Genomic DNA, 19,821 nt, shown 5'->3' on the forward strand with positions numbered 1-19,821 from the left:
TCAAGGTCACACTGAGCTTGTTCAGAGGCTTAACATGGGTGTTAGCATAGTCATACCTGTCCTCTCATTAAATCTACTCATTCGCATAGTCACTGCCATACTCAGAGCTGGGGGAAACCCCAGCTTAACACACTGGTTTTCTGAGATCAACAGCATCAAAAATACTGTGCTCTGATGAGAGCAGCTCCTTGGTGCTGTGGAATCTGGGGCTTGGCCTTTCACTCTGAGCAATAAACTGCAGTATATGAGAACATCAGAATAGCCACACTGGGTCAGATCAAAGATCCATCTAGCCCAGTATCCTGTCTTCAGACAAAAAGAAAAGGAGTACTTGTGGCACCTTAGAGACTAACAAATTTATTTGAGCATAAGCTTTTGTGAGCTACAGCTCACTTCATCGGATGCATGCTGTGGAAAATACAGTGGGGAGATTTATATACATAGAGAACATGAAACAATGGGTGTCACCATACACACTTTAACCAGATTTCAGAGTAACAGCCGTGTTAGTCTGTATTCGCAAAAAGAAAAGTAGTACTTGTGGCACCTTAGAGACTAACCAATTTATTTGAGCATGAGCTTTCGTGAGCTACAGCTCATTTCATCGGATGCCATTTCCAGCTGTTGACAAGAACGTCAATGGCCCACCTTGATTATCACTATAAAAGGTGTGTCCCCCCCTCCCCCCCAGCTCTCCTGCTGGTAATAGCTCACCTTAAGTGATCACTCTGGTTAAAATGTGTATGGTAACACACATTGTTTCATGTTCTCTGTGTATATAAAATCTCCCCACTGTATTTTCCACTGAATGCATCCGATGAAGTGAGCTGTAGCTCACGAAAGCTTATGCTCAAATAAATTTGTTAGTCTCTAAGGTGCCACAAGTACTCCTTTTCTTTTTGCGAATACAGACTAACACGGCTGCTACTCTGAAACCTATCTTCAGACAGTGGCCAATGCCAGGTGCCCCAGAAGCAATGAAAAGAACAGGTACCATTAAGTGATCCATCCCATCATCCATTCCCAGCTTCTGGCAAACAAGAAGCTAGGGACACCATCCCTGTCCATCCTGGCTAATAGCCTCCAAGAACTTATCTAATTTTTTTTTGAACCCTGTTATAGTCTTGGCCTTCACAACATCCTCTGGCAAACAGTTCCACCGGTTGACTGTATGTTGTGTGAAGAAATACTTTCTTGTGTTTGTTTTAAACCTGCTGCCTATTAATTTTATGGTCCCTAGTAGCAGGAGCTGTTCTGTCTCTGGGAATGTCTTACTGCTGTTGCTTTTAGCACATACAAAAATAAATGACCGATCCTTCTTATACTTGACGCAGCAGCACAAAAGGGAGCGGGGACCCACTGTTGTCCATGAAGACTTGTGTGATAGGGAGGTTGTCCCCTCCTCCCACTCGGTGTATCAGACAGGAGGCAACTTTCTTTAAATCACTACCATCCCACCATATGGGGCATATACACTAGCCATTTCAGTAGTCTTTTGTAAGGAAAGAGTGAGACCTTGAGGTTTGCCATTAGTAATCCACCATGCTCTCCAAAGGCACAAAGATTTTCAGTAGCATAATTGACCAGGGAATTTCCTGTGCTGAGAACTATAATGAGAGTTGCCACTAAAGGGCACTCAAGAACATCAAATTTGTCAGCCCCTTCTGGCATTTGGCCCTAGGTGCTTAGTATTCTACATTACCCTCTCTTCTTGATAGCTCCATCATGCTGGCTTACATTATTTAAAAAAAAAAAAAAAAAACTTTCTGCAGCTTCTCCCAATCCCTTCGCCATGTGGATCTGTCTCTGCTGTACATGCTTGTTCCTCTTTTGTTGCTCTTGCACAGTATAAAGCAGTCAGATTTCATTTTCTTTGGTTGAGCCTGTAATGAAGTGATCCAGTGATACGTACTCAGTAATAGTCCTGTATACTATTACTGAGTACGTATCAATCATCTTGCCAGGAAAAAAAAATCTGAGTATTCTAATCTGAAAACAAATTCTGTTTGTCTTCTGCAGAGATTGTGGACTCGCTGATAGCCATCTACGGCAAGATAAATACAGCAAGCTAGCTGCAAGACACAAACTCAAGGCATCCCTTGAAGAAAAGAGGCAAGCGTGTTTAGGAGCAAAGCACGGGCTGCTCCATCCCTGTGTACCATGACACTCTAGCATGAAGTTTGTTACACTTTGCCAGATCTGTATACTCTGCTTTTTTTAAACAGCATCTTGACCTGCCCTCCAACTTCGAGGGTGCAACTCTGAGCCTTTAAATAGTTGTGCCTGCAATTTTGCATCAGCAATTAAACATCTCCCTTCCTGAGCATGCTCCCAAGATTAGAAAGCCATTTTTATTTCATGTAGGGGGGACCAGCCTAGAATCCTGAAGGGAAGCTCCCTTAGTACTGTCAACAGAGTAGGGGGAGTCAAGGTAAGGCTGTGACAGCTGCGGCGCTGGCTTTAGGTTGGGGGCTAATACTGATGTGGAAATTTGAGAGAGTTTGGCAAATGGTGGTAGGCTCTGAGGTGCAGGTGCCTGTCCCTGGCACTGCAGGGGGGCTTTGTAGCTGAGGTAGGGAGCAGGTTAGGTAGGGGGGTCAGTCTGAAGGTGTTTGTTACTGGAGGGAGTTATCATATGTGATCTTCCCTTACCCTTCCCCAACAACCAAATGACTTTCTAGCCTCTCTCCCTCAAAGGACTCCTGACCTCCATCCCTTCCCCTGCAGTGCCCCTCCCTACATTAAACTTAGTATACTCATCCTCAGTGTCCTGTAGTACCTCTCCTCCCCCAAACAAGGTGAGCTTCCAGAGCACCCCAAGCTGAGGGGACCCTCCATGCTGGCTGTTACTCAGCAACCAGAAGAACCTGCCTCTCCTTTGTTGATTCCCAGCTGGAGGGAGGAGTTGGGAACCAGGAGTGGATGGGGCTGGCGGCAGGGGTGTCAGAAGGGCAGGTCAGGAAAGTCAGGTGGTTCCCACCATGTGGGAGGTGAACTTAGATTTCCCAGTAGCCAGAAACCTCCCCCCTCCCACCCCGTTCCAGGCACAGTATCCCAACAACTTTTCCCAAAGCTTAGACAGTTGCCAGCCCCACGTGACATCTGCTTGTGGACTAGCTAGTTTTCTAAGCAGCAGAAATTTATGTGGGGCCCAGCTACTTTCGTGTTCAGCTCCAGCACAATGCCTCCCCCTTTGTGAGGCCTGGCATGCCATAGAGTCTGTAACATTCCAAACTGTAGACTTGTAAGATGAGTCCAGCATCAGATCGTGGCATGCCCCACATTCCACTGTCCCTCGAAGCATGCACAGTTCAATGGATAAGTATCTGGGACCCAAGTCCACCTCTGAGCCAGCACTGCAAGAGAAAGGGGAATGCAGCAGAAGCCTGCATGACCAGAGACACAGTGGATCACATGTCAGACTAGGCATCCTTACTACTAGTATAGAATCTTCCCCTCCCTAGTAGTCCCCCACCCCAAGCTCAACTATCATCTTCCTCTTCCCGCCCCTGCTCCCTGCAGAGAGACCCTCATTGTCCCACGTTAGGAGTTGGCCTTTGCTGGATCCACTGCGACAGACACCTCTGCTCCAAAGGGGTGGAGCAGTGTTTAGCCAATTATTTCCATCTTTGCCTGGTTGGACAAAACTAAATATTTGAGCCCAGGCAAGAAAAAGCAACAACATTTAATAGCTATACTATCAGCACCCCAGGTAGCCTAGGTCAATCTGCCTTTGGAAATTATAACCCCTGCGTGCTAGGAAGGTTAGGGGCAGTAGAGTTTGGGACAAAATACCCATGTGAATATAATGAGCTGAGAAATTAGGACATTCTTGTAAAATCAAGACACAGGCTGTCCAGTTACTCTATTCCAAATGCAGGAGGTGATCTAGGCATTTGCAAAGCGCTGTGTATGTTAATGCTGCTATTGAAATGTGTGTTTTAAATAAATGTTCTTTATTTGAGGCACTTGTAGCCACGCATCAGGCACCACCAACTGTCAGTGATGGCCAAGTCTGTCTGTTGAATTTGAAACAGAACAGCATAAAAAACAGAGGTTTTAACACAGCGGTGGCACTCCTGGGACTCTCTTGTCGTCACTATACTGCTAGGCATGATTACTCAGAACTTCATGGCGGTAACAGGGTTAAAACTCTGATGGATTTTATCCAAAAGCACTAGCTCATAACAACTGAGCTATGGGAGAATCTCTGTTAACATTATAGGGCCCATGACACAGAGAAGTTTAACTTCACACAGCCAGCCAGCTCTTTACAGTATTATTTCCTTCTTTGGCCATCCCCAAAATAGTGCCAATAGTTTTGTGGTAACTCAGAGTACTGCAGCATGGACACACAGGCCAGGGCAGCAGCCATTTGGTGGAGGCAGCATGTCAGTAACACGGCTGCTACTCTGAAACCTGTCAGTAACACTTCAGGCATTTAAGGAATACTCAAATTTAATTAATTTCCTGTGCAGGGTTATCCACAGTATAGAAGCCTCAAGGAGGTTGAGTAATTAGCAAATAAATGATTTTAAATTAATTACTTTTGCTCTCCCCTCTGTTTGTGCACTCTACTCTTCCTCAGTTAGTGTTGTTTCAGCCCAATTGAAAATAGTTCCAAACTAAAACCAATGATGCCTCCTGCTGTGACCCATGGGAAAAAAAAATGATTCTGGCTCTGACTGTGCAAAGGAGCCGATGTCACAATTCCTTGGTGGGAATACTGGACTGGTGGGCACTGATAATATTTATTTTTAAAGGTGCCTATCATCAGGAAATCTAAATTCAGCTCCTGCAAAGTCCTGAAAGTGTTTTCCTCGAAGCTTAGCATCAAATACATTTGTTAACCCTCCCAAACAAATTCTCTCAACTTGGGAGTCCCTTGCCAAAAATCACCTTACCCACTCTCCCAGCGGAGGCTAACCTTGCAACGGGATGGCTCCAACAGAAAAAGAGCAGAGCTGTACCTCAATTTTAAAGAAGAAAAAGTTGGTACTTTTTTATATTTGGAAAGTCCACAACTGTGTGTTACAGCCTCCCAGTAAATAAGAGTCATTCGCTTCCACACGCTGCTTCACATCCCTAGGTCTTGAACCACTTTAAGAAGTGCGGTATGGTCCCCAGGCTGTAGCAATTTAGCGGAGAGTTTAGGGACATTTCAAACGTTCCGTTGAAACGAACGCAGCAGAACCCTTCACCCTCGTGGCCGCCGGCGGCCAAGGCACCGAGGCCCACGTTGGCGCCCGGCCGGCCACGCTGGGGGTCGGGCAGCGGCTCCGACTCGGCAGGAAACGGCGAGCACCAGCGGAGGAGCCGCAGAAGCAGAACCTGGGGGGCGACTGGGCCCCCGCTGGCCGGGCCGGCGGAGAAAAGCGGCCCGGTAAGGAAGCCACGCGCGAGCGGCCTCAGGCCCCTGCCCGCCCGACAGGGCCCCGACGGGGCGGTGGCCGGACTCGCGCCAACGGAGGCGCTGCCCCGCCGGAGGAACCCGCCCGGCCGGCAGGAGCGGGCAGCGCCAGCTCTGCCCGGGGGCGGCGGCGTCACTCCCGCTTCCGGCCGCGCGGCTGACGGGCCCGGGCCCGGCCCCGGCTGCCTGCGGGGGCGGCTCGGCGGCGGAGCGCTGCGGGGAGGCCTCACCTCGGCCGCGCGCTGCGGCAGAGCGGGGCATGCCGGGAGCTACCGCTGGCCGCCGGGCGCGCTGCATGCTGGGAGAGGCGCTCCCGCCGGTGGCTGTCTCCTGGGCCCTGCCCCCTTTCCCCCTCGGCCCTGAGGGCGGGATGAGGCTGGGGGTTCTAGCCCCTCCTCCCCGGCGCCTTTTCTACCGCCAACAACATTCGAACTTGCTCCTGTCCCCTTCTTTTTATTTGACAGGCAGTTCATTGCTCCCGTCAAAAGGTGCTTCCTGAGGCCTTGTCCCGCCTCTTCCTTTTTCCTCTGATCGACAGGCCGATCATCTAGTCACAAAGGGGCACAGGCGGAATTCTCGCCCCCACTCCAGGTGATTGACAGACTTCTGGCCAATAAAAATGGAGCGCCTGGGTTTTCTCGTCTCCCGCCCCCCGCTAAACTGGCAGCCAATGTGTCCAATAAGAGCTGATAACGTAAGATTACACCGCCCAATAGAAATACGGGTTTCGCCAGTGAGGGCGGTAGCCACCAATGAGGCCGCGGGGCGGGCTGTCGGGCGCCGGCGGGGAGATTGAGCGGGGCGGGAGGCCATGGCGCCTCTCTAGGGGCGGTTGGTAACTCGAGCCTGAGCCCTCCCGCGGCTGCAGGTGAGTGCGGCGCCCCCGGGGGCCCGGGCCTGCGCGGACGCACTGTGCCCCGTGGGGGCCCCCGGGCTCTTTCCTGTGCTCCGGGCCGGCCTCTCCCCCTCGCAGCGCCCCCAGGCCGGCCAGTAACGTCCGCGGGCCCGTCGCCGAGCGGTGCGCGGCCCCTGGAGGCGGATCGGGCGCCCCGTACGGCGGGCCCTGCGCCTGGCCCTGCAGCCGACGATCGGGGCCCTGTGACCCCCGGGCTCTGGGGGCCTGGGGGCGAACCGACGGTGGGGGACCGTGCGGTGGCTGCTCGCCCCCTGCTGGCTGGTGGGGTTGGAGCGGAGCCTGGGCTGTCTGTGTCTGTCCGGGCTCCCTCCCCACTCTGACTCTGGGGTACAGATGTGGGGACCCGCAGGAAAGACCCCCTAAGCTTGTATTCCACCAGCGTGGGTTAAAAACTTCCCCAAGGCACAAATTCCTTTCCTTGTCCTTGGGCGGTATCGCTGCCACCACCAGCAAGTGATTTAAACAAACATTCAGGGAGGGGCCACTTGGAGCCCTATCTCCCCCCCCTCCCTTCACCCCCTTTCCTGGGGAGGCTTGAGAATAATCTACCAACCAACAGGTTAACAAAGTGAGCACGGACCAAATCCCTGTTTTTTAGGACACTGAAAATCAATGAGGTGACATGATCATGTGTCACTGTAAGACCTCATTCTCCATTCTTTCAGGGTTGGCCTGCCAGGAAGGTTTGGGAGTAAATAGAGCCGTTTACAACCAATTGTCCTGGTTAATGGGAGCCATCAAGATACCAAGCCATTATTAATGGCCCACACTTTGCCTAGTTATAATGGGACTTTAGAGTAATACTTGATATTTCTAGTTTTGTATACAAGAATGATACATACATAGAATCATAGAATATCAGGGTTGGAAGGAACCTCGGGAGGTCATCTAGTCCAACCACCTGCTCAAAGGAGAACCTAATCCCCAATTAAATCATCCCAGCCAGGGCTTTGTCAAGCCTGGGCTTAAAAACTTCTAAGGAAGGAGATTCCACCACCTCCCTAGGTAACGCATTCCAGTGCTTCACCACCCTCCTAATCAAAAAGTTTTCCTAATATCCAACCTAAACCTCCCCCACTACAACTTGAGACCATTACTACTTGTTCTGTCGTCTGCTACCACTGAGAACAGTCTAGATCCATCCTCTTTGGAACCTCACTTCAGGTAGTTGAAGCCTGCTATCAAATCCCCCCTCATTCTTCTCTTCTGCAGACCAAATAACACCAGTTCCCTCAGCCTCTCCTCATAAGTCATGTGCTTCAGCCCCCTAATCATTTTTATTGCCCTCTGCTGGACTTTTCCAATTTTTCCACATCCTTCTTATAGTGGGGGGCCCAAAACTGGCCACAGTACTCCAGATGAGGCCTCGCCAATGCCGAATAGAGGAGAATGATCACGTCTCTCGATCTGCTGGCAATACTCCTACAGCCCAAAATGCCTTTAGCCTTCTTGGCAACAAAGGCACATTGTTGACTCCTGTCCAGCTTCTTGTCCGCCTGAGATCCTTTTCTGCAGAACTGCTGCCGAGCCATTTGGTCCCTAGTCTGTAGCGGTGCATGGGATTCTTCCTTCCTAAGTGCAGGACTCTGCACTTGTCCTTGCTGAACCTCATCAGATTTCTTCTGGCCCAATCCTCTAATTTGTCTAGGTCCCTCTGTATCATATCCCTACCCTCCTGCAGATCTACCACTCCTCCCAGTTTAGTGTATCTGCAAACTTGCTGAGGGTGCAATCCACGCCATCCTCCAGATCATAAATGAAGATATTGAACAAAACCGGCCCCAAGATCGACCCCTGGGGCACTCCACTTGATACCGGCTGCCAACTAGACATGGAGCCATTGCTCACTACCCGTTGAGTCTGACCATCTAGCCATCTTTCTATCCATTCACCTAGCCCATACTTCTTTAACTTTCTGGCAAGAGTACTGTGGGAGACCGTATCAAAAGCTTTGCTAAAGTCAAGGAATAAGATGTCCACTGCTTTCCCCTCATCCACAGAGCCAGTTATCTCATCATAGAAAGCAATTAGGTTAGTCAGGCATGACTTGCCCTTGGTGAATCCATGCTGACTGTTCCTGATCACTTTCCTCTCCTCTAAGTGCTTCAAAGTTGATTCCTTGAAAACCTGCTCCATGATTTTTCCAGGGACTGAGATGAGACTGACTGGCCTGTTGTTCCCCGGATCCTCCTCCTTCCCTTTTTTAAAGATGGGCACTACATTAGCCTTTTTCCAGTCGTCCGGGACCTTGCCCGATCGCCATGAGTTTTCAAAGATAATGGCCAATGGCTCTGCAATCACGTCTGCCAACTCTTTTAGCACCCTCCGATGCAGTGCATCCGGCCCCATGGACTTGTGCTTGTCCAGCTTTTCTAAATAGTCCCGAACCACTTCTTTCTCCACAGAGGGCTGGTCACCACCTCCGCATACTGTGCTGCCCAGTGCAGTAGTCTGGGAGCTGACCTTGTTTGTGAAGACAGAGGCAAAAAAAGCTCTGAGTACATTGGCTTTTTCCACATCCTCTGTCACTAGGTTGCCTCCCCCATTCAGTAAGAGGCCCACACTTTCCCTGACCACCTTTTTGTTGGTAACATACCTGTAGAAACCCTTCAAATAGGATGAACCCTACAAATAGGAATAACACAGTAGATTATAAGCTTGGTAATGATACCTTAAAAGAGACCATTTGCATGAAGCCTATTCCAGTTACATTATATTCACACTCATTAGCTTATTTCCATAAAACATGGAGTGCAATGTCACAGTGCCAAAGTAACTTTGTTGAAGTATTTCAGTGCTAGCTGGCTGCACTGAAATATCCATTGGACAGATGATAAACAACTGTTGGTCCTGCCTTGAGCAGGGGATTGGACTAGATGACCTCCTGAGGTCTCTTCCAACCCTAATATTCTATTTTTCTATGTGTGGTGCTCAATTCTCCCTTTCTAAAGGTAGCTAAAATTACATATCACGGTCAGTGGAAAATATAGGGAGTTTTTCCTAACGTTTGTATTCCATGTGCCTGTTCTTACATGCAGTTACTTAGCGTCAATCAGTTTCTGTGATAGAAGTGACTTTTGAAGTGACATGGAGTTAGCTCTGCCAGGCCTTCTGTGTTTACATTGTACAGGCTCTTCACAACAGGGTGGTAGACTTAACTTTAAGATAAAATTCATTTCTAGGTTGATGGTCTAATCTAGTCATGTCTTGCAGGATACAGCAAAAGCCATGGAATTTGTATTTTAACATAAAAAGAAGAGGAGTACTTGTGGCACCTTAGAGACTAACAGATTTATTTGAGCATTTCTCTAAGGTGCCACAAGTACTCCTTTTCTTTTTGCGAATCAGACTAACATGGCTGCTACTCTGAAACTTATTTTAACATAGTAACTTTTCTCCATTGGTCAAGCTGAGAACTTCCTCTTACTGAAGAGGAGTTTAAAATATTTACAACACTGAGTGTTTCAAAGTCCTATTGAGGCAGTGTTTGGATTGCATTAAAGAAAATAGCAAGTGTCATAAAGGATATGCCTGATCTAACAAGTTTTTATATTTTCCCTCTAAGACAACTTATTTAAAATATTGTTTGAATTTCACTATGGATTCCTTTATTCTAAAATGGAATCATCCGTATTATATAGCCGAAGTTCTATCATATAGAAGAGGATTCCATCCTATTCCTCTACATACACTTGTATGAATTGAGACTGTTTAATTCAGTTGAATTAACTTTGAAGGTAAAAAGAACAGGAGTACTTGTGGCACCTTAGAGACTAACAAATTTATTAGAGCATAAGCTTTCATGGGCTGTAATAAATTTGTTAGTCTCTAAGGTGCCACAAGTACTCCTGTTCTTTGTGCGGATACAGACTAACACAGCTGCAACTCTGGAACCTGTCATTATTTAAAGGTAAAGTTTTTTGTTGGATAAGTTAAGGTTGCAGGAATGTATATGTAGATTTAATACACATTGCCTTTCAAGAATCTTAGTATTAAAACAGACAAGCTATAAGAAACACAGGACATGCAATGTTGCAATTCTCAAAGACCCAAACTGCCATACCTTTCTATCCTTTGTAGAAATACCAGCCTCCCATCTTCTCTCCTTTGCATGGAGAGTATCTCAAATGTGCAACATAGAGTGTTGATCTTCTAGTTCGTATGAGAGAGATTTGTGTAAAACAAAGTGTGCTATGCTGTTGCAGTGCTAATCTTTGCTTTCTCCCTGTAAGTACATTAATTTCAGGATCCTGGGTAGCATGTATGTAGTGTGTATATGGAGAGACATTAGAGCTGCCTAATGACATGACATCTGGGATCATTGAGCCTGATCAGAGAGGTTCTGAGTACCTCTAGGAAAGTGCAGAGTGCCCTCAATATCCTGCAGAATTGGGGCTGTCAGAAATATAAAGGGAAGGGTAACCACCTTCCTGTATACAGTGCTATAAAATTCCTGCTGGCAAAACCCTTTCACCTGTAAAGGGTTAAGAAGCTAAGGTAACCTCGTTGGCACCTGACCCAAAATGACCAATGAGAGGACGAGATACTTTCAGATCTGGAGTGGGGGAACAAAGGGTGTCTGTCTGTCTATGTGATGCTTTTGCCGGGAACAGATCAGGAATGCAGCCTCACAACCCCTGTTAGTAAGTAATCTAGCTAGAAATGCGTTAGATTTCCTTTTGTTTAATGGCTGGTAAAATAAGCTGTGCTGAATGGAATGTATATTCCTGCTTTCGTGTCTTTTTGTAACTTAAGGTTTTGCCTAGAGGGATTCTCTGTGTTTTGGATGTGATTACCCTGTAAGGTATTTACCATCCTGATTTTACAGAGGTGATTCTTTTACCTTTTTCTTTAATTTAAAATTCTTCTTTTGAGAACCTGATTGATTTTTCATTGTTCTTCAGATCCAAGGGTTTGGGTCTGTGTTCACCTGTACAAATTGGTGAGGACTCTTATCAAGCCTTCCCCAGGAAAGGGGTGTAGGGCTTGGGGGGATATATTGGGGAAGACGACTCCAAGTGGGCTCTTTCCCTGGTCTTTGTGTAAGACGCTTGGTGGTGGCAGCATACGGTTCAAGGACAAGGCAAAGTTTGTACCCTGAGGAAGTTTTTAACCTAAGCTGGTAAGAATCAGCTTGTGGGGACCTGCATGAAAGACCCTCTATCTGTACCCTAGAGTTCAGAGTGGGGAAGGAACTTTGACATGGTGGCAGAGTGGCGGGATCATTTTGAACCAGAAGGACAGCATGATTTTAAAAGGTTTTGGAAAAGGTGATTGCAGCTGTAGAGTCTGTCTGCCTGGGGGACAGAGCAGCAGGCATAACGAAAAGATTTTCTGTAGGCTGAGAAGAGCTATCAGAAAGGTTTAAAAAAGGGGGGGGGCAGGGATATCAGGTTACAGCACAGCAAAATTTTCCAAGCCAGGTTTTTGTTTTGTTGTTTTTCTTTCTAACTCTCAGGTGTAAAGAAAGTTTAAAAACAGAGAGGCTAGGATGACAGAAAGCAAGGCACAACATAAACTGGTGTTAACCAGACTGGAAGCAAAAGAGAATGGTTGAATTAAAACGACTTGATAAGAAAGCCCAGGATGCTGCCCACAGGAGAGCTTTGGAGGAATGCGGGATTTGATGATACAGGAGCAATTCCTGAATATGTCCAAAGATGATATAAAACAGTGTTTATGGGATAAGAAAATGGACTCAGGAGGAAGTCTTGCTTCTTATGCTGATCAATACGAGCAGTCCCAGACCGCCAGAGTTCTCCAGCAACCCACCTCACCCCAGTGACCCATCAGCTGGACGATGTTTTAAATGTAACAAGCCAGGGCATGTAAAGGCCAACTGCCCCAAGAACCGCAACAAATTACAGTTCGTTGCACCGGAATCACACCAGAGGTTCTCAGGCCCCGATACTTCCCAGATACCATCAGAGCGGAGGGAAACTGTGAGTGTGGGCGGGAAGAAGGTCACAGCGTGGAGGGACAACGGAGCACAAGTGTCGGCTTTCCATACTTCCTTAGTGGACCCCAATTTAATCGACCCAGAGGTCCAAGTGACGATTCAACCCTTCAAGTCAAACTCTTTGGACTTGCCTACAGCCAAGTTGCCGGTCCAGTACAAGGGCTGGTCAGGAACATGGACTTTTGCAGTCTATGATGATTATCCCAACCCCATGCTGTTGGGGGAAGACTTGGTCAATCATGTGAAGCTAGCCAAGAGGGTGGGAATGGTCACCCGCAGCCAGGCTAAGCAAGCTGTCACACCTAGCTGTAGTCCGGAAACTTCTACCAGGACCTAGTCAGGGATGGTGGAACCGGACCCCATGCCCACGTCTGCAACAGCAATAGTGGATCCAGTCCCAGAGACCCAGACAGAGCCGGAACCGGCAGAACAACCCGCACCAGAACCATTGGCAGCACTGAATCCAGTACTTGCAACCCCAACACCAGAAGGCCCCACCGAACTTGCACCGGCAGCAGCAGATAACCCTACACAAGAGGCTGAGCCAGAGCCTGAACCCCAACATAGTGCACCAGCGGAGAGCGGTTCACAGTCAACGGAAACAGCCCCATCACCTGCATCGCTTCCCGAGGGACCAAGCCCAGGCCCACAATCCAATGAGGAACTGATGTCTCCAGCATCAAGGGAACGGTTCCAGACCGAACAGGAAGCAGATGAAAGCCTGCAGAGAGCTTGGACAGCGGCACGGCGCAACCCACCGCCTCTCAGCTCTTCTAATTGATCCAGGTTTGTTGTAGAAAGAAGACTTTTATACAAGAAAACTCTTTCTGGTGGACACCAGGAAAACTGGCATCCTCAGACAGTTGGTAGTTCCAACTAAGTAGTGCAGAAAGCTATTAAGCTTAGCCCACAATCATCCTAGTGGCCATGCTGGGGTGAACAGAACCAAAGACCATTTGGGAAAGTCGTTCTACTGGGAGGGAATGGGCAAGGATGTTTCTACCTATGTCCGGTCTTGTGAGGTGTGCCAAAGAGTGGGAAAACCCCAATTCCAGGTCAAAGCCCCTCTCCAGCCACTTGCCATCATTGAGGTTCCATTTCAGCGAGTAGCTGTGGGTATTCTGGGTCCTTCTCCTAAAAAGACACCCAGAGGAAAGCAGTACATACTGACTTTCATGGATTTTGCTACTCGATGGCCAGAAGCAGTAACTCTAAGCAACACGAGGACTAAAAGTGTGTGTCGGGCACTAACGGACATTTTTGCCAGGGTAGGTTGGCCCTCCGACATCCTCACAGATGCAGAAACTAATTTCTTGGCAGGAATTATGGAAAGTCTTTGGGAAGCTCATGGGGTGAATCGCTTGGTTGCTACCCCTTACCATCATCAAACAAATGGCATGGTGGAGAAGTTTAATGGAACTTTGGGGGCCATGATACGTAAATTCGTAAATGAGTGCTCCAATGATTGGGACCTAGGGTTGCAGTGGTTGCTCTTTGCCTACAGAGCTGTGCCCCATCCCAGTTTAGGTTTTCACCATTTGAACTTGTATATGATCATGAGGTTAAGGGGCCATTGCAGTTGGTGAAGCAGCAATGGGAGGGATTTACACCTTCTCCAGGAACTAACATTCTGGACTTTGTAACCAACCTACAAAACACCCTCTGAACCTCTTTAGCCCTTGCTAAAGAAAACCTAAAGGATGCTCAAAAAGAGCAAAAAGCCTAGTATGATAAACATGCCAGAGAGCTTTCCTTCAAAGTAGGGGATCAGGGCATGGTCTTAAAGGTGCTCCAGGCCCATAAAATGGAAGCGTTGTGGGAAGGGCCATTCACGGTCCAAGAGCGCCTGGGAGCTGTTAATTATCTCATAGCATTCCCCACCTCAAACTGAAAGCCTAAGGTGTACCATATTAATTCTCTAAAGTCCTTTTATACCAGAGAATTAAATGTTTGTCAGTTTACAGCCCAGGGAGGAGATGACACTGAGTGGCCTGAACGTGCCTACTACGAAGGGAAAAGTGATGGTGGCGTGGAAGAGGTGAACCTCTTCATGACCTTGGGCGTATGCAGCGATACCAGATCAAGGAACTGTGCACTAGCTATGCGCCAACGTTCTCAGCCACCCCAGGGCTGACTGAACGGGCATACCACTCCACTGACACAGGTAATGCTCACCCAATTAGAGCCCAACCTTACCAGGTGTCTCCTCAAGCTAAAACTGCTATAGACTGGGAGATCCAGGATATGCTACAGATGGATGTAATCCGCCCCTCTGGCAGTGCATGGGCATCTCCAGTGGTTCTAGTTCCCAAACCAGATGGGGAGATACTTTTTTGCATGGACTACCGTAAACTAAATGCTGTAACTCGCCCAGACAACCATCCAATGCCACGTACAGATGAACTATTGGAGAAACTGGGATGAGCCCAGTTCATCTCTACCTTGGATTTAACCAAGGGATACTGGCAGGTACCGCTAGATGAATCCGCCAAGGAAAGGTCAGCCTTCATCACACCTGTCGGGCTGTATGAATTTAATGTGCTCCCTTTCGGGCTGCAGAATGTACCAGCCACCTTTCAAAGACTTGTAGATGGTCTCCTAGCAGGACTGGGAGAATATGCAGTTTCCTACCTTGATGATGTGGCCATATTTTCGGATTCCTGGGCAGATCACCTGGAACATCTACAAAAAGTCTTCGAGCGCATAAGGGAGGCAGGACTAACTGTTAAGGCTAAGAAGTGTCAAATAGGCCTAAACAGAGTGACTTACCTTGGACACCAGGTGGGTCAAGGAACTGTCAACCACCTACAGGCCAAAGTGGCCTGTCCCAAAGTCAAAGAAACAGGTCCAATCCTTCTTAGGCTTGGCCGGATATTACAGGCGATTTGTACTGCAGTACAGCCAAATCGCTGCCCCACTGACAGACCTAACCAAAAAGAAACAGCCAAATGCAGTTCAGTGGACTGAAGAGTGTCAGAGGGCCTTAAACCAGCTTAAATCGACACTCATGTCTGACCCTGTGCTAAGGGCTCCAGACTTTGACAAACCGTTCCTAGTAACCACAGATGCATCCGAGCATGGTGTGGGAGCAGTCTTAATGCAGGAAGGACCAAATCAAGAGTTCCGTCCTGTTGTGTTTCTAAGCAAGAAGCTGTCAATCAGTGAAAAGGAATGTTACGCCATTGTCTACGCTCTGGAAAAGCTACGCCCATACGTTTGGGGACGGCATTTCCATCTGCAAACCGACCATGCTGTGCTACAGTGGCTTCATACCGCCAAGGGAAATAACAAAAAACTTATTCGGTGGAGTTTAGGTCTCCAAATTTTGATTTCAACTTACAACACATTTTAGGAGCTTCTAACAAAGTGGCTGATGCAGTCTCCTGTGAAAATTTCTCAGAATCAACTGGTTAAAATCGTCCTTGAGATGTGGAAAATATTGTTGGTAGTCTATTTAGAGGTGCATGTGTCTTATTAACTCTGTTTTCTCCTAGAGCTCCAGGAAAAAATCACAGCCAGTGTTTCACCCTATCTGTGATTTGGGGGGCGTGTCATAAATATAAAGGGAAGGGTAACCACCTTTCTGTATACAGTGCTATAAAATCTCTCCAGGCTAGAGGCAAAACACTTTCACCTGTAAAGGGTTAAGCTAAGGTAACCTCGCTCGCACCTGACCCAAAATGACCAATGAGAGGACGAGATACTTTCAGATCTGGAGGGGGAACAAAGGTGTCTGTCTCTGTGTGATGCTTTTGCTGGGAACAGATCAGGAATGCAGCCTCAGAGCCCCTATTGATTAGTAAGTAATTTAGCTAGAAATGCATTAGATTTCCTTTTGTTTAATGGCTGGTAAAATAAGCTGTGCTGAATGGAATGTGTATTCCTGCTTTTGTGTCTTTTTGTAACTTAAGGTTTTGCCTAGAGGGATTCTCTGTTTTAGTGTGATTACCCTGTAAGGTATTTACCATCTTGATTTTACAGAGGTGATTCTTTTACCTCTTCTTTAATTAAAATTCTTCTTTTAAGAACCTGATTGATTTTTCATTGTTCTTCAGATCCAAGGGTTTGGGTCTGTGTTCACCTGTACAAATTGGTGAGGATTCTTATCAAGCCTTCCCCAGGAAAGGGGGTGTAGGGCTTGGGGGGGATATATTGGGGGAAGACGACTCTAAGTGGGCTCTTTCCCTGGTCTTTGTGTAAGACGCTTGGTGGTGGCAGCATACAGTTCAAGGACAAGGCAAAGTTTGTACCTTGGGGAAGTCTTTAACCTAAGTTGGTAAGAATAAGCTTAGGGGGTCTTTCATGCAGGTCCCCATATCTGTACCCTAGAGTTCAGAGTGGGGAAGAAACCTTGACAGGGGCCCTTAATAAATTGTCTTAAGTATGCTATTTGTCTAACCAGGAATTTCTAAAATTCTTGTTTGTGCTCTCTACGACCATGAAGAAATCCAGAATTAATATGAACTAAAACGCCGTAGTCACAATGTGGTTTTGTGTGCACTAATATAATGAAACTGGAGAATCCTAGAAGATTAGGGTTGGAAGAGACCTCAGGAGGTCATCTAGTCTAACCCCCTGCTCACAGCAGGACCAACCCCAACTAAATCAAAACCCTAACCCTCTGTGTAAGCTCAAAGACTTGTCTCTCACCATCGGAAGTTGGTCCATTGAAAGAGATTCCCTCACCCAGCTTGTCTCCATAAATAAAATAGAATGAGTTCTGTTAGGTGGCTTATTCCTTCACCCACTTACTTCTCTGGTCCTTCTCACGTGAACAGAAAGCAACAATACCCGAAGTCCAAAGGTGCAAACAATTCGATGTTTATTGGGGTGAACTTCCAGCAAGCATGATTCCAGTTTCCTTCCTTAATGTCCCTCTTCCCAGCTCTGACACCACAGAGGCTTACCTGTGTCCCTGTTCCCATTTCCCCCTTTAGCTAAACATGATTCCAATTTCTTCACCCCCATTCCCTGTTCCCATTTCCCCGACACACACCCACACTCTCACTTCCTGACTGACTGCAGACTGTATAGTAAAATTTGAGTTCTGCTTAGCTATATCTTAACCATCATTTTCCTGAAATTTAACTAACCAATCCTAACATATTATAACATGATTATGTAACCAATTATATCCCACCACCTTAATTAGTTTACACCCAGCAAAATTAATTATACAGCAGACAGGAACAATCACAGAACCAGACCGAGATTATACAGACAAACAATAGCAAAGTGGGAACTATAATGGCAAAACAATACAAAAGGGAGGATTTCACATCCCAGCTATTGATAAGTGGGTTCTTGCCAGACAGGATGCTATCAAACTAAGTTTCCTTTTACATCTTCTAGGCACTTCCCTTTCTCTGGAGGCGATCGGCATTATCAGGACAGGATTGTATTCCTAACAACCCAATAGCACCTTATTTCAATGTGACTAGGTTGAAATGTGAGGATGTGACCGGTCGCTTCCCAGCTTATGGCTTAGCCAAAGGCCTTAGCCTAAGAACAGGGCCTCAGACTGTCACAGTAAGAGAAGGCCCTTACACTGGCAGACAGTGATTTTGATTCTTTCTTTTATACCTCTATAACTAGCCAAGTGATAAGAATACACCTAAATTCTTAGAGTATAGGCCTTTACAGACAGGCCTGAATATTTATATCCTAACAAGTTCCTTAATTTTTTAAAGCATAGCTATGGGAACAGAGTTAAAGTAGTCTGTATGCTCATTCTTGAGAGTTAATCAGAAATCTGCATTTCCTGAGTTTTTAATATGATTGTTTTTAACTAACATTCCTGCTTCCAAAAACCCTACATTGATATATATGAAATTTTGCAATGAAATTCACTCTCAATAGGAGTATGTACCTACATATGGCATATAAAGGGGCTGATGTATCAACAGTGTCCTGTTGATAAAGGAAAAAGGCTAATGTAGTGCCAATCTTTAAAAAAGGGAAGAAGGAGGATCCTGGGAACTACAGGCCAGTCAGCCTCACCTCAGTCCCTGGAAAAATCATGGAGCAGGTCCTCAAAGAATCAATCTTGAAGTACTTGCATGAGAGGAAAGTGATCAGGAACAGCCAGCATGGATTCACCAAGGGAAGGTCATGCCTGACTAATCTAATCGCCTTTTATCATGAGATTACTGGTTCTGTGGATGAAGGGAAAGCAGTGGATGTATTGTTTCTTGACTTTAGCAAAGCTTTTGACACGGTCTCCCACAGTATTCTTGTCAGCAAGTTAAGGAAGTATGGGCTGGATGAATGCACTATAAGGTGGGTAGAAAGCTGGCTAGATTGTCGGTCTCAACGGGTAGTGATCAATGGCTCCATGTCTAGTTGGCAGCCGGTGTCAAGTGGAGTGCCCCAGGGGTCGGTCCTGGGGCCGGTTTTGTTCAATATCTTCATAAATGATCTGGAGGATGGTGTGGATTGCACTCTCAGCAAATTTGCGGACGATACTAAACTGAGAGGAGTGGTAGATACGCTGGAGGGGAGGGATAGGATACAGAAGGACCTAGACAAATTGGAGGATTGGGCCAAAAGAAATCTGATGAGGTTCAATAAGGATAAGTGCAGGGTCCTGCACTTAGGATGGAAGAACCCAATGCACAGCTACAGACTAGGGACCGAATGGCTAGGCAGCAGTTCTGCGGAAAAGGACCTAGGGGTGATAGTGGACGAGAAGCTGGATATGAGTCAGCAGTGTGCCCTTGTTGCCAAGAAGGCCAATGGCATTTTGGGATGTATAAGCAGGGGCATAGCGAGCAGATCGAGGGACGTGATCGTCCCCCTCTATTCGACATTGGTGAGGCCTCATCTGGAGTACTGTGTCCAGTTTTGGGCCCCACACTACAAGAAGGATGTGGATAAATTGGAGAGAGTCCAGCGAAGGGCAACAAAAATGATTAGGGGTCTAGAACACATGACTTATGAGGAGAGGCTGAGGGAGCTGGGATTGTTTAGCCTGCAGAAGAGAAGAATGAGGGGGGATTTGATAGCTGCTTTCAACTACCTGAAAGGGGGTTCCAAAGAGGATGGCTCTAGACTGTTCTCAATGGTAGCAGATGACAGAACGAGGAGTAATGGTCTCAAGTTGCAGTGGGGGAGGTTTAGATTGGATATTAGGAAAAACTTTTTCACTAAGAGGGTGGTAAAACACTGGAATGCGTTGCCTAGGGAGGTGGTGGAATCTCCTTCCTTAGAAGTTTTTAAGGTCAGGCTTGACAAAACCCTGGCTGGGATGATTTAACTGGGAATAGGTCCTGCTTCGAGCAGGGGGTTGGACTAGATGACCTTCAGGGGTCCCTTCCAACCCTGATATTCTATGATTCTATAATTCCTGATTGGAGGTATTGCTAGAGTATACTGCTTAGGTTTATGCAATACTAGTGAACGTAAGGTGGTGTATGCACAATAGATGGCGCAGCCAGGTGAGGTTCATGGTGAACTTGTTACCTTAACTGAATCTCATTCATTTACTAGGAAACTCTATTTATTAAAAAAAGAAAAAAAAAAGAAATCTATCCCAAA

The 19,821-nt window shown here is 47.0% G+C and overlaps 2 protein-coding genes and 1 long non-coding RNA gene across 6 annotated transcripts in view; 2 read left to right on the plus strand and 1 right to left on the minus strand.

The window, feature by feature from the left end:
• MLKL (mixed lineage kinase domain like pseudokinase) overlaps positions 1-2,151 on the plus strand; it is a 26,213-nt gene extending 24,062 nt beyond the window's left edge. The window contains exon 11 of the mRNA XM_077831197.1: positions 2,020-2,151. Coding sequence (XP_077687323.1) covers positions 2,020-2,072 — 53 coding nt within the window. The 3' untranslated portion in view covers positions 2,073-2,151. The remainder of the gene's footprint in view (positions 1-2,019) is intronic.
• LOC144272864 (uncharacterized) lies at positions 338-5,866 on the minus strand. Its single transcript, XR_013347687.1, has 2 exons — positions 4,905-5,866; positions 338-3,356 (listed from the first exon to the last, which is right to left on the minus strand). It is a non-coding gene; the product is annotated as an uncharacterized LOC144272864 (long non-coding RNA).
• A 325-nt stretch (positions 5,867-6,191) lies between these two features.
• Positions 6,192-19,821, plus strand: part of RFWD3 (ring finger and WD repeat domain 3) — a 63,139-nt gene continuing 49,509 nt past the window's right edge. Inside the window, exons 1-2 of one of the 4 annotated variants that reach the window (XM_077831115.1) lie at positions 6,212-6,278; positions 11,785-13,071. In XM_077831115.1, coding sequence (XP_077687241.1) covers positions 12,999-13,071 — 73 coding nt within the window. In that variant the 5' untranslated portion in view covers positions 6,212-6,278; positions 11,785-12,998. Of the gene's footprint in view, positions 6,279-11,784; positions 13,072-14,183; positions 16,085-19,821 lie in introns of those variants that run through there. The other 3 variants (XM_077831112.1, XM_077831113.1, XM_077831114.1) reach the window with 3 other exon arrangements.

The sequence above is a fragment of the Eretmochelys imbricata genome, chromosome 12 (assembly GCF_965152235.1).
Source record: "Eretmochelys imbricata isolate rEreImb1 chromosome 12, rEreImb1.hap1, whole genome shotgun sequence".
NCBI lineage: Eukaryota > Metazoa > Chordata > Testudines > Cheloniidae > Eretmochelys > Eretmochelys imbricata.